Source organism: Letharia lupina (genome assembly GCF_014066315.1).
Source record: "Letharia lupina isolate WasteWater1 chromosome Unknown contig_5, whole genome shotgun sequence".
NCBI lineage: Eukaryota > Fungi > Ascomycota > Lecanoromycetes > Lecanorales > Parmeliaceae > Letharia > Letharia lupina.
In genome coordinates, this window is record NW_023502974.1 from 1,561,079 (window position 1) to 1,577,369 (window position 16,291).

Consider the following 16,291-nt stretch of genomic DNA (forward strand, 5'->3'; position numbering starts at 1 on the left):
ACAGAGAGACATTTCAGCCGCTAGAATTTCCTGATTTTGTCTCCCCTCCAAAGTCCCCGTAATCCTCCAGTCTCTCCAACCCACTCAACGACCCAATCGACCGCAGCTTTCACCAACCCCTTTTTCCTCCTGGTTCTCCCATCGCCACCGCCGCCCAAGCTCCCTTCGCTTGTGCCTAGACTGCCCCCAGTGGCGTACTCACTGCCCATACTCGGGAGCACGTTCTCACCCGCGCTTAGCGAGACGAAGAGGGCGAACGGGACTAGCCAGACACAGATACCGAAGTAGGACGCGATTTCGGTGAAGGTGGGCATCTCGGGACGGTCGTAGATGGATGATGGATAGCGAGACGATGAAGAGGGCGACGGGGGAGTAGAGAAGTGGCGGAACCAGAGGAAGTGGTTGGCGAGGACGAGGACTATGTATTCCGTCAATTCGACGCACTCGGACAGGGGCCGCGGGTCTCGGGGCAGCTTGCCGCAGGAAAGGATGAAGACGGGATCGGTCAGTTTGACAATGGGGAAATGGCGCAGGTTGCCCATGTAGACGCCATGGCTGGCTATGCTCACGAGGGAGAGGAGAAGGGGGAAGCGGTCGATCAGGGTCAGGAGGGTCTGGATGGCGATGATGGCGTAGATGAGGCGCGTGAGGAGTTTGCGGGCGAAGACGGTGTGCTCTTCTACCAGTTCGGAAAGGTAATAAAGTCCGCTGGCTGTGAATGAAGAGGTTTAGCTTGGGTTTGCCACGGTCGGTTGATGGGGGAAGAGGAAGAGGAAGAGGAAGAGGATGATCATGTAGGGGCCATTGTATATACCTATGGCGAGGGTAAGGAAGCCAAAGCCGAGCAACACTCCTGTATAACCGACAAGAGGGAGTATCCACATGTCGGGATGATGGGCAACGTGTCCATGAACGCCAAGGTTGTTGAAGCTTGGGAATGCGGAGCCATGACAGCTCGCTCCGCTCTTGGCTCTTTTGGACGCTCGGCAAAAAGAAAAGTTTGTCCGTCCTTCTTCTCCAATCTCTACTCTAGTCACTTGTAAGCTTCGATTGAATTACCCATTGTGATATTTTGGACACTCAGCGCTCCCTCGTCAGTCTCCCACTGCTACACATCTGACATGAGGGTGACAATAAGCCGCTCCCACCATGTCTCGTCCAGAAGACACACTGTATGAAAAGCCCTACCCTACAACCAATTCCTCCACCCCGCCTTTGCCCTGCTGACCATCTGCTAGCCCTCCCGACCTCTTCTACAATGATTCCGAGTCCCGCAAGTACACTACATCCTCCCGCATACAGAATGTGCAGGTTGAAATGACCAACCGCGCCCTCGAGCTCCTCTCCCTGCCTTCTCCATCCCTGGTCCTCGACATAGGCTGTGGTTCTGGCCTCTCCGGCGAAATCCTTTCCTCAGTGCCACCATCGGACGGCGGTCCTCATATCTGGGTCGGCATGGATATCTCCGCTTCCATGCTTGATATTGCTTTGCAACGAGACGTCGAGGGCGACCTCCTCCTCGCCGATATTGGGCAGGGCGTGCCGTTCAGGGCAGGTACTTTCGACGCAGCTATCAGTATCAGCGCCGTCCAGTGGCTGTGCAACGCCGAAAGCAGTGATACCAGCCCTCAAGCTCGACTTACGCGCTTCTTCAACGGTCTGTATGCAAGTTTAAGAAGAGGCGGCAAGGCGGTGTGCCAGTTCTACCCGAAGAACGGGGCGCAGAGGGATATGGTCAGCGCGGCGGCCATCAAGGCGGGTTTTGGAGCGGGACTGCTGGAGGATGGAGCTGCGACGAAGAATGCCAAGGTCTATTTGGTTTTGAGTGTTGGGGGTGGGGCCATTGAGGGAGTGGTCGAGCGCATGGACGGGGTAGATGTTGTGGAAAGAGGGAAAACCAACCAGGAAAGGAAAAGAAAAGAGAATGTGGTAACAAAAGGAAGTAAACAGTGGATCTTGAGGAAAAAGGAGCAGATGGAGAGGAAAGGGAAGATTGTGAAAACCAACTCAAAATTCAGTGGAAGGAGGAGAAGGATTGCTTGGTGACGCCTTGAAGTTTTCGAATTACTCGATGTTTAGCATGGCGCTTTGGGCAGAGATGGTGGAAGCTTTGCACCTATGACCCATGTTCTTCGTTGATAGTGATAGCTGTTGGCATAGCTGAAAGCAGTCATCAAACGCACTGTACTCATTCCAATTTTCAACTCTTCTCTCCTGGTATTCAGTACTATGTACATCCGTCTTTGCAGAGTTCAGGCCGTTTCCATTTGGTCCAGGACAGACCTTGTGAAATCGTGGGTGGTGCTGTTGCCACCCATGTCTCGAGTTCTCGTTTTGCTATCATGCATATCAGCATTTGTAGGCCGATTGTAGAGAAGACCTTACCCTTCTTTGATCACGTCATAGACGGCTTTCGATATACGATTCGCGTGTTCATCAAGGCCTAGATGGCGAAGAAGCATTGAACCGGACAAGAGCATCGCTGTAGGATTAGCCTGATCCTTCCCCTTGATATCCAGGCCAACATGTCGACATCCTGGCTCGAATACTGCGACGTCACGACCCATGTTGCAGCCCGGCACAATACCTGGGCCTCCAACAAGCGCAGCACCTACGTTCGATAGGATGCCACCGTAAAGATTTGGCATAACCATGACATCAAACTGTTGAGGTCTGGAAACAGCCTGCATTGAGGCGTTGTCGACTATCATGTCATTGACCGTCAACGTTGGGTAATCCTGGGCAACTTGATGAAATGTATCTCTGAAAAGACCGTCGGCAAGCTTCATGATGTTCGCCTTGTGTATGCATGTCACCTTCTGCCTGTGGTTAGCAAGGGCGAAGCTGAAAGCGAATTTGGCGATCCGCTCCGATTTCGCTCTTGTGATAATTTTGAGAGATTCGACGACACCTGAAACAGATTGATGCTCCAGACCTGAGTATTCGCCTTCAGTGTTCTCTCGAATTATACACAGATCCACATTATCGTGCCGAGTTTTGTAGCCAGGAATGTTTTTAATGAGGACAATAGACGCATAGATGTCGAGTTCTTGTCGCAGTGCAACGTTGAAAGACTGGTGGCCAGACCTCTCGACAGGAGTGTGTAAGATACCTGACAAGGTCTCAATATAGCCTCTTCCATGCAAACGAAATTTCGTACCTTTGAGACCTAGTTTATTCCTCTTCAAGGAAGCGATTGACTCCCGGAACAGCTCCTCAGAATGCTTATCTCCAGACTCAACTCCAGTGACGTCGATCTGCTCCCACTCAATCGGTACGTTATCGGCCTTGAAGATAGTCTTGACGGATTCAGCAACCTCAGCACCAATACCATCGCCTGCGTTCTCGTGTAAGCGGCCTCAAAGTTGGAACGAGGAATGAAGCTCAATTGCTCACCAGGTATGAGTGTCGTTGTGTATTTCCCACCAAATTTGGTTGGCTTGAAGATATCGGACTGCACTGTAGCCATAGCTGGTGGAGAGGTCAGTCAATGATGAATGCTTGCGTTCCGGAGGGCTGTACTCCTTGCAGTTGGTGGGGCTGCGCGCCATGTTGATGAAGCCTTGAGGCCTTGGAAGAGGGACTAATGAGCCAACGCGGTGATTAGCAGCTTATACTAAGAAGCTTGAGGTGGACCTCACCCATACCTTTGGCAATCTTATAGGAGCTTGAGACAGCATTGTGATTGCTGACCTAGGAAAGGCGGATGGATATACGAGCGGAGGGGAGTTTTGCTCGGAATGGTACTTTAAAGTAGTTGATGCCAAGCTTTCAGAACGCGCTAGCAGAGGACTTGATTCGTTGAATCTTCTCATAATCATTATTGAACAATACTCAAGCATGGTTTCGTACTGCCAATCTCTTATGATTGCGATTACATCCACGCTCAACTTGTTGATTTACCGTGTTACCGTACATCCATAGACAATATTCATGCCAACCTGATGTATTTTGGCACCTGTCTCTCACGCTGGCTTGATGTGACACGAGTCACTAGAGAATCACTTACCTGCCAAAGGAAATGTTCACCATTCGACCCGCTCAACTTACGTTGTCTATTCCCGGTCTCGTATCCTACGTCTTTCATTTCATGGTCCCTTGGGAGTAGCCCCTTGCGCGTCTCTCCTTCCATGTTCAGTCTTCCGCCAAAGTATGGTGGTATCCGTCTTTCTGAGTCCTGCTCTCCGTCTTGACCAAATCTTTGGCCCCTTGGTCTCTCGGGCCGGCCTCGTATCCAACAATAAAGAATCATGATTGGCCGCGATAGATGGTTCTTCAGAGCCAAGGAACCTTACGCCGTTATCATCATTTTACGTGGTCGCTTTGTTTTTTGGTCTAAACGAGTTTAGCGCTTGACACACGACCTTACCGGATTAGGGTATCAATAACCCAACCAGAGGCCTTTCATGCCACCTCGTCTCCGACATGAAGGGATACGGGCAGCGAGCAAGGAACCGCCTAGGTTGACAGCCCCGCATTCTATGGACAAGCCCACCATGGTCCTCCTTGAAACGCACTCCGAGACCATGCTTTCTGGGGGGAGTCCTTTGGAAGTCGAGGTCATTCCAAGTCCCGGACCTTTCTGCTCTAATGGCGATAGTAAAAGGTCGCAGACTTCCCCCGCGACCAGTAAAATAGACTCGGAAATCTTGTCGCCGTCATGAGCCCGGTGCAAAGTACACCTGTGCTATTGTTATTCTTATCCTCTCTGTCGTCATCAACAACTCGAAATTCTTATTGACAAACCAGCAGGCCTTTGTATATCCTATTGACAGTTGATTCTGCACAATTTGGTCTGCGGATATCCTTTCGAGAAGTGCTTTTCTTTATTGACAATCCTTCACCAGACAACCCTTATTGACAGTTCTAACGTCTTGAGTCCCTTGTCTGCGCCCTATAAAGATCTCTTACTTGCTCTCGACATCCTGGAATCTTCTTTCGTTATACACTCTCTTTCCATATTCCCTTCAACATCGATCTTCAGACATCTTCTTCAGACCACAGTCACTCACTTCAACATCTTACAACAAGCATACATCAATTCCAACCACCAACAGTGATCACCATGAAGTTCACTAGCATTATCCTGACTACACTCCTCACATTCGCCTCCGTTGAAGGTGCTGCAGTCGCAAATCCGGCGCCCGAAGCACAGAACTGGCACGGACACTGTTACCGGGACGACCAACCATGCTCCAAGCTGAAGCGTGCTGCCGAGGCCGCCGCTGAAGCCATAGCTGATGCCCAGAGCTGTCACGGATTCTGTTACCTCGCTGGTGAGCCGTGCTCGAAAGCCAAACGTGATGCTCTCGCTCTCGCAGAAGCTACCGCCGAAGCCTTTGCAGCTGCCGATCCAGAAGCTCATCCATGTCACGCCCCTGGAGCGCCCTGCTCGAAAGCCAAGCGTGAAGCTCTCGATGCTTGCGGAAAATCTCCACCCCCTCCTGCTACAACTCGTAAGCTGACTGACATCCCTCATGCCCTACTATAGATGTTTACAAGCTAACACGTCATGTAGCAGTTTCCGGGAGCACGCACGGGTTCTGCTGGGAAGCAGGAGAACCCTGCTCCAAACTCAAGCGCGCAGCAGAAGCAGTCGCCGAAGCTATCGCCCAGCCCAAACAAGGCCCTGAAACTGGTAAGCAGACCTAGTTTCGCGATACCTTACACTAGAATTCTAGATGCTAACAGGTCGCTTGCAGAGTCTGGGAGCTGGCATGGATCCTGCTGGCCTGCCGGAGAACCCTGTTCCAAGCAAAAGCGTGCACTTGACGACGTGAGCAGCCTCCTCGACAGAATATTGCTCAGATAGATCGCACCCAGTGGACACCGTCGAGACCTCTGCATCAGGAATTCCTACGGCCTCTCATCAGTAAAGCTCACAAATCGACACGCCTGCATTTACTTCTTGTTATCCGCTAAAACAAACTTCTTACTTTCTTTACCAATAAACTCCATACTTTGTTCACCTTTTCGTGGTGGGTAGTCATTGAGCCGGGCTGGTGGCAACCAATTAACAATCATCAATCAGCATCGATCTCTTACCACCGAAAAGGCTACTTCTAACGTACAGGGTTACCCATACACACCATCAATATCAACTATCCAGACGGCGACGATTACTTTTGTGGAGCGATCGCAGGACGATAAACTTCATTCAGGCAACCTCAGTATCGGACAATGAGTGGCGGCTATGCTCTTCGCAACGGCAGATCCTTCATAATTTATAGCGAAAATGTATCTTGTCCTACCAGTCATACTCGAGCACTCTCAAAGATCTTCATAATTCGTGGGTAGAGAATCCTTCGAGTGGCCTGAAACCTACCGTGAGCGTGGTGGTTGAGACTACATATAGCATATTACTTTAACTGAACAATCCGCATGAACTCCACTCATTCCTACAAGGGATGAAATGTGTCTACATGCGTTTCGATCTCAAGACATGGTGGACTATGCCGTGTATGAATAAATGCAGCTAGATTTATTACAGTAGCTAGCGGTAATCTAGCGGTAATTTAGCCGTACAAACTTTGTACCTTTCCAGTAGACACTCTGAGGTTCCATCTCTGACCTTGTTACAATGACTGGCCTCGTGGGCTATGGAAGCAGTGATGAGGAGGACTCCGTCGATGAGAGCGGGCGAATGCAGTCGAAGTCCCAAGTACGGGTATCCCCACCTGCCCATATTCGACTATTTGTCGGTTACTATAACTGACTGGATAGACCTTAGACACCCACCCAGTCGGACTTATCAGTATCAGGAGGCCAAAGACCACCGAGTGAGCGGGCATGCGCTATAATTTGTTGTTGGCGCTGACTCTAGCAGATAATACAAGGAATGAGCCAACTGCGGTCCCAGCAGAAGATGAAGCTCTCCACCCCGCGCGACCCAACGGAACCGTTCTTGGACCTCCGCCTCAAAAGGTGACCCCAGAGAGCAGCGCTCTTTCCGCCTCTTCTTCACCTTATGCGCTCCATCGCGCAACGATCCGTAGTCTGACGTTGCCTACCAAACCCAACCTTGATATCCCCCAGTCGCCTCTTGCCTCGCCCACACCAGGCGCGAACCACAAGTTTTCTCATTTTCTTGAACTAAAGAAGCAAGGCGTTCATTTTAACACCAAGCTCGCATCCTCTTCGGCCCTCAAAAACCCAAGCTTACTACCTAAATTGATGGACTTCGCCGGTGTGAGTGGCGAGCGGCAATACACAACCACATTGCCCCGCGAGCTGTGGAATCCAGCGGAATTTCCTACATGGGCCTACAAGGAAGAGCTGGCAGAAGCCCAGCATGGTCTTTCCAAGAAGAAGGGAGAAGAGAGAGTCAAACTTCAACGCGAGAGCATCGATTTCGTCGCCGCTGACACTCCAGGACAACCAAGTGGGTTGGTGGTGACAAAGGGAAAAAGAGCAAGTGCTGCGGAGAGGGTTATGGCGGGGCTAGGCAGGGACAGGAAACCGTCCCCGCAACTGAGCACTGCAGGGGTGCGAAACGAGGTAGAACAGAGGGGACGGACGAGTGATGGCTTGCATGCAGGAACAAGGTCTGAATCACCGAGGCGGAAACGCTCGCGTTCAAGGTGAACAATCTGTGAACATGTTTGAAATACATTCAAAGTCTAGATTTGTTTTTTCCTTCGGGTAACAGCATAGCACGAGGAAAGCGGAGTCACATGTCAGCTATGTGCGTTTCATCAAAGGGACCGGGCATTGCTCCTTTCCTTCATTTCTTGTCTGGTGTAGCCTAAGCACGTCTCAAAGACTTTAGTAAGACTGATATGGCTTTCCTCGGTCGTCTCGTTCACAAGATCAAATATTGCTTACAAGACTCATAGGATGAAGAATAGTGAACCGTATTCGCGCACCGAAAGAACTGGGCGTCCAACGGTATCAGCTAGGAAATACAGTGACTTCTGCACGGCTCGACGTTAAAACAATGATACTGACAGATGCAGTGGGACGGAGAAATCTCGTTCCGCGCGCTATCCCTACAAGAGAGATGGCCGTGCCAGTGGGCGACTCGGGAGGAGCCTCTCCTAAGGTAGTTACGAGGCCGAACCCGCCTTATGAGGCCGAAAGGGTCGACATGATAGGAAGGAGTTATCAGAAGGAGGAATGATTTCCATGGATGTAAGCGACCTGAGTCAGATTCAGCGAAGACCAGGTCCAGGCTTGACACTACTGCGCCTGCATGATGCCGAGGATGCGAAAAGAGGTTATTTGGAGGTGCAGCTCCAGTCAATGTGGCAGCTGCACAGCCAAGTCACTGCAAGTCACTCTCAAGTCACTGCTACGCAGCGCAGGAAGTTGGAAAGAGGTTGGTGGAAGAAGGGGTGATAGGATACGGTAGTACCTACTGTATGCGCGTGCTTGGTCAGTAAGGTAGGTAGGTACTTAAGGTACCTTAGTCTCAACTTATTTTTCACGCTGCTTAAGTAAAATCCAAGTGCGACCATTAGTGGATCGGGTTTAAGATTCGGGATGTCGTAAGAGGCAAGGATCAGTCATGTTGGGCTGTCAAGATCTCACTCGATGACATCAGATTTTAACTGCAAGAGGCATAGCTTCGATAGAGCGGCGAATTTGGTCCCTTTTGCTTATAAAGTTATAAAAGCGGTTGACATCGGGCAGAGAATCCGGTCACTGGTCAGGGCCTAGACTTCGATGTCCACGCTTCTCTTCACACTTCAGAAAGAAGCATTTCCATCGAACTCTGGACTGTCGGTGTATGGACGGAAGTACTGGTGGTACCTCGGGTCTGGATATAGTACTAGTAAAGTAAAGTAGTGTAGAAGTATTCGATACTTTCCCTTTCACTTGTTGTGCTACGGACGAGACATTAGCCGCCCTCTCCACATATTGGCGAAGAAGGATATGCAGGAAAGGGTGAACAGAGTTTGAAGCAACGACTACCTGGGTACTTAGGAGACCCCGTCGACTGATGTTTTGATTCCTGTTGACTGTTATCGAGACCATGATCTGACACTCAATCGTTTCGTTAATAGTGTGATTTGCGAGGGAGAGTGAAGTGGAGTGGAGGGGAGTGAGAGTAGGGTAAGGTAGACTAGAGTACTGGTAGAGTAACTGGTGCCAAGATAGGTACTGTGAAAGAGGTAGAAAAGGTAAAAAGGGTAAAAAGGGTTAAAAAAAAGGTAAAATAGGGTAGTTAGAGTAGAAAAGATAGAAAAGGTCTAGAACACGGAAGGCGCGTCTTGTCTCGCCCCGGCCGAGCCAATGATACTGAATCCAGCATGCATCTTTATTATTTCCTACTCCTTTGCCCTGCCTGACCCTGCCCTGCCCTGCCCTACCCTACCGAGTACGGAGACTCGTAACGTGATTATTACATGAACCTGTCTCAACACTATCTGCCTATCTGGACCTTTACCTTTGGACTTATATCCGGTTCAGGCGCGAGCCGGTCCGCGGTGAAGCAATCGACAATCCACAGGAATACACCCCCCCCCCCCACCCGCGCCTCCCGCTCAAAGCAAAGCCTCTTCTCCAGATCTACTCTCACCATCTTTTCATCCTTGCCCGCCTGCCTTGCTAGGACACCCAGGAAACCCCAGGAAACCCACGAACCACTTTCTGCTATCACTCCTCCGCTCAGCCAGCCTTTCTTCCGCACCCAACTATAGTGAGCACCTCTCAATGACCTACTCGTCACTTCAACTCGGTCACCAGACAGAATCACCCCAATCCAAGTGAGTGCCGCCAGCGCCGTTTCATAACCCGGCCATCCCATCATTTGACGGCGCAGATACACCATCAGCCTGCTTCACCTCAAGGCCCCGATCCAATGATACCCCTCCAACCAGTATTCCTGCCCCGCTTGCATTTGTCCAAGGTGTTACAACACATAGTTGCCTGATGTACGAGAACAGCGTTGGAGATGAATCGTCAAAAGATGACTCGTCCAAAGACGAAGAAGAGTGCCGGCGGAGACGCTTTGGCGGACATGATGGAAAGGACAACATTGTGCGTTTCAGGTCCTGAGCCAGGTATAGCTGCACATGATGGGGACAAGGGCTTCCGCGAAACCGTTCAGCAACACTATTCTGTACTGGAGAACAATGTCGTTGAGCAGCTTGTACGGCTGAAGCAAAGTCTTAAGGAGGCGACTACCTATGATTTCTGGAGCTTGCTCATGGAGGGTATGACAAGTATTACCGGCGCTCAATACGGCTTCGTAACGAAACGAATTTTGGTAGATGATCAAAATTCGGCAGTTGAGATGCCACCAATTGGAGAACCTGGATCATGTCTGCTAGGCGTCGCCTTCTATTACAACGACGGTGCACAGCTCAAGAATCTTCATCGAGATTACAAGTACCTGGCCTATGGCGCCCCTTGTCATAACATGAAACATGACAAAGTGTTTTTGATTCCCGAGGGACTACAACAATTTGTCCTCAACAATCCCAACGAGTTTCCCTTCCCTACCGAAGCCTACCTCGGGGTACCTTTATTCGCCGAGGGAAAGTGCTTTGGACACTTTGGCATGATGTGGACGGTCAAAGGTGTGGAGAACCTCAGGTTAGGCTGGGGCTACATTGAGCTGCTCTTGCATGCACTTGAAGACATCATTCTCGAACGACTCGTGGATGGACAGAGCTACGCCAAGGATGTTGAAAGGAACAAGCTTGGTAAAGTCATACCTACTGAAGCAGTCACAGCTGCACAGTCATTGAAACCATACGCTCGAAGTTTGTCTCATGAGTTGCGAACCCCGATGCAGGGTGTCGTGGGAATGCTCGACGTCATGCACGCAACGGTCCAAGAATCTTTAGAAGGTCAATCCGATGCGTCCGTCCGCAAAGTCTTCAAAACATTGCGGGACAATATTGAGGTGGTCCAAGGTGATTCCCCAACCCTTGACGACCAATGAGGACTGGCAATAACAGTCATGACAGATAGCTCACGAAGAGCCGTAGAAGCTGCTGATAATGTGGTCCACGCATACGATTTGAACATGCAAGTGCCAGATACGCCCAATCCGCCCAATGACGACGAGAGTATGGATGGGATGTCAACGGTCTCATACAATGGTAGAAGATCAAGTATAAGCATCGACGGGAAGAGCATCTTCTTTCGGCGAAGCAAACGACAGAGGACAAGCGACTCTGGCAATAGCGGCCCAGTCACCAAGCATCGGCACTTGCAGTCTCAGAGCTCAACACCGCGCCGAGAACTATCACCACATATAGCATCTCTGCGGACGGCCGTTGAAGAATGCGACAGTAATACGGGTGGTATGGAAGATTTCACTGAGCCAACTCCGGCTCTCATTGAGCCGGAGAATGCATTCGAATTATCCGAGCCTGAATACACCGTGACTCCGAGCCTGAGGCACACCAAAGTCCGTGATCTGCTGCATATGACCATTAACGACTGTTTGAGAAATGGAGGGAGACCAGAGTCTGCAATTGCGGAGGACATCGACGGCGGTGAGATAATCGAAGTCAAGACCAGTAGCTCGAATGGGGATTCTCGTACCAAAATCATTGAATGGTCGGTGGATCCCCAAGTCCCAGAGACAGTATTAGGTGTGTGACCACAAAGTTTATCTTGTTTTACATAGTGCTAATTGGATGATAGTCGATGAACGGGATCTATTGAAATTAGTTTCCTGTATTTTCATGAACGCCGTCAAATTCACCGAGGAGGGCAGAATATCACTGAGGGCAACCCTGACTCCCAAAGCTAAATTCATCGTTATCAACGTGGTCGATACAGGTCCTGGTATTCCCCAGGCCTTCCAACCTTATCTATTCAAGGCTTTCTCTCGTGAAGATGACTCCCTCACACGGCAAAAGGAAGGCTTAGGCCTAGGGCTGATGGTTGCCAAGGGTCTTGCCCGCAGAATTGGCGGAGACCTGCAATGTGTAAGGACTGATACCGACGGTCCTCGACGCGGTTCTGAATTCGAGCTTCGCATACCGCTTTCCTACACAGATCCGGACAGCAGGGCAACATCTCCAGGCCGCGCGTCTACACCAGCCCGTCTTCCTGCTAGCGAACCCATTGCCAAATCTCGTGCCCGGCGAACATCATCCATAGATCATCGGCGCACGTCCCGCAGCCGCCATACTCCCACAGCTAGCAAAACACCCGACCTTTTTGAAGTCAAGGCCACCTCGCCCCTTGGCCCTTCATCGTTTTCCCGTCGTAATAGCCTCTCTCAACAAGCCCAAGTTACCCCTTCCCGCCGGCCTTCGACAAAGAAATCACCAACCTTTGATCGCCACCTTGCTAAGAAGCATCCTCTTACTTTTTTAGTTGCAGAGGACAACAAAATAAATCGCAAGCTCCTCGTAAACATGCTTGGGAAACTCGGTTACACAGGCGTGCACGAAGCCTACGACGGCGCCGAGGCCGTGCGTCAGATGAGCATTGACAGGATTGCGCGCGGCGAGAAGCCCATAGATGTTGTTCTGATGGACTTATGGATGCCGAATATGGACGGGTATGAAGCTACTCGAAGGATATTTGCAATGGAAAAAGAGCAAGAGAGGAGGGGAGAGAAAGGCTTCGAGGAGGACGACGATGACGATGGAAGAAAGAAAAGAAAGCAGGTTAAAGGTGTTACGGTGCTGGCTGTTAGTGCGGACGTGACAGACACTGCATTGGAAAAGGCGCGGGAGGTGGGAATGGAAGGGTTTATGACGAAGCCTTACAAGCTGCTGGATCTGCAGAGATTGGTTTTGGAGTATTGCTCCGGCGATAAATGATGGCCTTAACATTTGAACAAAACTCTGGCATCGAAGATTGCGAGATTCGCAGAGAGAAGGGTCATGGCGAGGGAAGAATCGACTATTCGAATTAAAGATACCCACATATGCTGAGCCAGGACAGGAACAATGAGCTACGGAGGGCAAAGTAGGCCGAGGTTGCTTCTGAAAGGGTGTTATTCGAGAGGGTTCCATGTCCTATAAGTTAGATGGGAAAGGTTTCATGATTGGGATGCCATATGTCATGATATACCAATAAATATTACCAACTCACTAGGCCGCTTAGCTGTAGAGTATCTGGGTATGCGTGGCTATTGGCATTCGGAGACAAGGAGAAGAGCTGAGCTCCTGAGGTACTCTGAAGAAAAGTCGCTTAGATCAACGCGACTAAGTCCAATACAGCCTAGCTACCCGCTTCACCTTCGCACGAAATCCCAACGACAAACCATCTTCACATTCACATCGATACAACGCCAACCTCACGATGGCTGTCAAACAACGCAGTGGAATCGCTGTTGGTCTCAACAAAGGCCATGTATGTCTACTCTCTCCCTCTTATCGTTCATGATGGAGCTGTGCTGTAGGCCTCGTCAGCTTTGGAGCATGGGAGCTAACGGACTTGCTCGAATAGAAAACCACCCCTCGCGAATCGTCACGCATATCACGCACCAAAGGACACTTGAGCAAGCGTACCGCGTTCGTAAGAGAGATCGTTAAGGAGGTGTCTGGGTAGGTCATCTGTCCCACCACGTCTTGAGTACGGAGGCAGGAAAGCATCAGGTCTACTTGATTGGAGCCCGATGGTGTCGAAAACTGTGCCAACACGCGAGATGTTGGACTGTGTATCCTGCAATAAACCCCGCCTGGGCGGCATACTAGCGGCTCAAGTCAAGGGACTGTAGCTGATCCGCCTTGGCCAATAGACTAGCACCGTATGAGCGTCGTGTGATCGAATTACTCCGCAACAGCAAGGACAAGCGTGCCCGCAAGCTAGCGAAGAAGCGAGTACGTATTGCCTTCCTTCGACTCCTACCAAACTCTTTCGAGTATCTACCCTGCACTACTTGAAGCTTTCTAGACTTGCTCTTGGATGGGTACCGGCTGACACTCATGGCTTGAATTACAGCTCGGGACGTTTGGACGTGCGAAGCGAAAGGTTGATGAGTTGCAAGGTGTCATTGCCGAGTCAAGAAGGGCTGGACATTAGATGAGGGTGTTCGGAGCTGGAGGTCTTGCGGACACGATCATGGAGACTCCTGTGTGGTCCATCTTACGGGTTAGCTTGATGGACCGAGATGTTGAGATGCAGGTTTTGACCTTCTGAACAAGTGGAACCTCGTGCCATTGCACCCTGTGCTGTCTATGGCGGCTCGCTCGTGACACACAGCAAAGGCTTCACGGCTATCTATTCCAACTCCATGTAGATGCTACTCGCGTGCTTCGTCTAAACCATGCTCGCTAATGTCAAGATGTACCATAACGTCGTGCACCATCGCTCACCCGAAGAAGGCCTTCAAGATCCTCGCACGTACCCGTTGTCTTCATCAAAATCGTGCTTTGTTGTCACTTCTTTCCGGGCAACTTAAGCCATCTAGGCACGCCTCCCTTCCTTTCCCGCCCTTCGTCCTTCTGCTTTCCTTTTCCCTCGACCGTTTCATTCGCTTTCTCGACCGTTTCGACACTTTCTATTTCCTTGACTTCGATTTGCTTGGCTTTGTTCTGGAATTCGGGTTTCAGCACGCTGCCTGCCCTTACTTCACTGCTTGCTCCAACTTCCCATAGGACATTAACAAGCACGCGTCCGGCCATCCCCAGATCACCTATCAGCCTCACGTTGCCGTCTTTGGGTAGACTCCTCGGTCCCTGCGCTGAGCTGAAATTGAGGGAAAACGGCTCGTTCTCTTTCTCCATAAGGCCTTTGACAAAGTTGTAAAGTGTGGTCGATGTATCCAGGTGTGAGAATGTGCTGATCACCTGCATTTGATCTGGAAAACGAACCTTGATTCCCACATCTTTTGCGTCCGCAGTTTTCTTGGCTTGGGTCTCGGCCTGGACTGCGAGCTCAGCATCAGTGGGGAGGCGCCTGTTGACGCTTGATGTGGCAAGACGGGCTTGATGCAATTTGGCGTGGGCGATGGTCGGCTCATAATCTTTCTCGTTGAACGCTTGGCGTGAAGCTGCAGGTGTCGAGGCTGACGACGGAGCGAACACAGATATTGGGCGCTCGGGTGGGCCCGTTATGATCGTGTCTAAAGTTGGCAAAGCATCGGAGAGGAGCGCACTAGATTCAGGGCGGGCCTGAGCTTCATCGCCTATGGGCGACTGGGAAGAGAACAGAGCTGCTGACTGTTGGGAGGGCGGTTGTATTTGAGATGGCGATGAAGGCTCTTGAGGCGACGGTCTTTCGCGATCGTTGGGGGCAGGGAAGGGTTCCAAGACGGATGGACCAGACCCTGCTTTTGCTGCACTGGCCGAGTGTACACCTCCGGTCTGTTCGCCCTCAGCAGATTTGAAATATTGGTCTATCTCCACAATCGCTTCTTCGAGAGGACGCTCGGTTCTACGGAAACTGAGGCGCAAGAGAACACCCCCACTATTGAACCCCAGCTGCGCAAGAGACTTTTGCAGGTCGGCGAATGAAACAAGCTCCCTTCCCATGACTTGTACTACTGGAGTCTCATAGAACAGTCTTCCGGAACCGCTCGCCCCAGTCTCCATTTGTGGTATCCCGCGACCAGTGAAGTTCCTGCTGGGCTCCGAGCCCGTCGATTCAGACTCGAAGTGTCTTAGTAGCAGCCATATTGTGGTTGTGCTTGGGAATTTTCCCGTGAGTCTGTTTGACGCGCCCGATTCTGAGTCCGGAAGCTGTAGAGCCACAGAGACAACTGAGGGCGAGCGCGACAGAACAACTACTTGTAGCTTGGCACCTGAGGATAAACCTGAGAGCCGGATGGGCTGTGAAAGATCAAGGGTCTTATTACTATTATTCCTATCCACAAATGCACATTAGCATAATCTTGATCAAAGTCGTAGTGGGACCTCCTACTTAAGCCCATGACGGGAGGCGTCTAAGCCGAGCTTTGTGCATGCTTCCTGTAAGACGTCGGCGAGGTGCTTGGCAGGCGTTGTTTTTATGACAGCCCGGCGTGCGGATGAGTCTAGAACAACAACGTGGGAGGCCATAGGTTGTAGATTGGAGCCCAGTGGAACAAGTGGTCCTTAAAGGACGGGTACGTGCTGGCGGTTTATCTTGCTGAGTAGTGGAACCCTATGTCAAGCGGGCATTTCGACGGCCTGAATGTACAGGATTGGTCCCCTGTCGCGTGCAGTAGGACAAGAGTTGTAGAATAGAAGAGAAAATAGTCTGTGAAGCTGGAAGTCTCGAAGTTTGCCTGTGCTCAATAGGGTTGGTTTATGGTTTTAGGGTTAAGATGCGGAGAAACGAGAAATATTATTTGGTGGATACTCCCGCGTCGGACGGCCAAGATGTTTAAAGTAGAATTTTTGGCCACACGAGTAGGGCGGCGGTACCCCCCACCTTCCTCCATCTGACGGCA

The 16,291-nt window shown here is 50.8% G+C and overlaps 8 protein-coding genes across 8 annotated transcripts; 5 read left to right on the forward strand and 3 right to left on the reverse strand.

Moving 5' to 3' along the window:
* Positions 1-20: 20 nt before the first annotated feature.
* Positions 21-884, reverse strand: HO133_008740 (uncharacterized protein; the record flags this gene model as incomplete). The annotated part of the gene is made up of 2 exons (XM_037299604.1): positions 21-712; positions 815-884. The coding sequence occupies 2 exons, from the start codon at positions 882-884 to the stop codon at positions 21-23; spliced, it is 762 nt and encodes a 253-aa protein (XP_037155605.1).
* Positions 885-1,149: 265 nt separating this feature from the next.
* HO133_008741 (uncharacterized protein) lies at positions 1,150-2,046 on the forward strand (the record flags this gene model as incomplete). Its single annotated transcript, XM_037299605.1, has 2 exons — positions 1,150-1,172; positions 1,239-2,046. 2 exons carry the CDS (start codon positions 1,150-1,152, stop codon positions 2,044-2,046), a joined length of 831 nt encoding a protein of 276 aa, XP_037155606.1.
* Positions 2,047-2,252: 206 nt separating this feature from the next.
* On the reverse strand, positions 2,253-3,469 carry HO133_008742 (uncharacterized protein; the record flags this gene model as incomplete). Its single annotated transcript, XM_037299606.1, has 4 exons — positions 2,253-2,337; positions 2,386-3,112; positions 3,161-3,337; positions 3,397-3,469. 4 exons carry the CDS (start codon positions 3,467-3,469, stop codon positions 2,253-2,255), a joined length of 1,062 nt encoding a protein of 353 aa, XP_037155607.1.
* Positions 3,470-5,417: 1,948 nt separating this feature from the next.
* Positions 5,418-5,780, forward strand: HO133_008743 (uncharacterized protein; the record flags this gene model as incomplete). The annotated part of the gene is made up of 3 exons (XM_037299607.1): positions 5,418-5,456; positions 5,519-5,638; positions 5,703-5,780. The coding sequence occupies 3 exons, from the start codon at positions 5,418-5,420 to the stop codon at positions 5,778-5,780; spliced, it is 237 nt and encodes a 78-aa protein (XP_037155608.1).
* Positions 5,781-6,580: 800 nt separating this feature from the next.
* On the forward strand, positions 6,581-8,119 carry HO133_008744 (uncharacterized protein; the record flags this gene model as incomplete). Its single annotated transcript, XM_037299608.1, has 4 exons — positions 6,581-6,661; positions 6,731-6,779; positions 6,827-7,544; positions 7,843-8,119. 4 exons carry the CDS (start codon positions 6,581-6,583, stop codon positions 8,117-8,119), a joined length of 1,125 nt encoding a protein of 374 aa, XP_037155609.1.
* Positions 8,120-9,910: 1,791 nt separating this feature from the next.
* Positions 9,911-12,734, forward strand: HO133_008745 (uncharacterized protein; the record flags this gene model as incomplete). The annotated part of the gene is made up of 3 exons (XM_037299609.1): positions 9,911-10,862; positions 10,917-11,549; positions 11,602-12,734. 3 exons carry the CDS (start codon positions 9,911-9,913, stop codon positions 12,732-12,734), a joined length of 2,718 nt encoding a protein of 905 aa, XP_037155610.1.
* A 484-nt stretch (positions 12,735-13,218) lies between these two features.
* Positions 13,219-13,941, forward strand: HO133_008746 (uncharacterized protein; the record flags this gene model as incomplete). Its single annotated transcript, XM_037299610.1, has 4 exons — positions 13,219-13,269; positions 13,366-13,463; positions 13,658-13,739; positions 13,861-13,941. The coding sequence occupies 4 exons, from the start codon at positions 13,219-13,221 to the stop codon at positions 13,939-13,941; spliced, it is 312 nt and encodes a 103-aa protein (XP_037155611.1).
* Positions 13,942-14,297: 356 nt separating this feature from the next.
* On the reverse strand, positions 14,298-15,917 carry HO133_008747 (uncharacterized protein; the record flags this gene model as incomplete). Its single annotated transcript, XM_037299611.1, has 2 exons — positions 14,298-15,723; positions 15,781-15,917. 2 exons carry the CDS (start codon positions 15,915-15,917, stop codon positions 14,298-14,300), a joined length of 1,563 nt encoding a protein of 520 aa, XP_037155612.1.
* Positions 15,918-16,291: the final 374 nt, after the last annotated feature.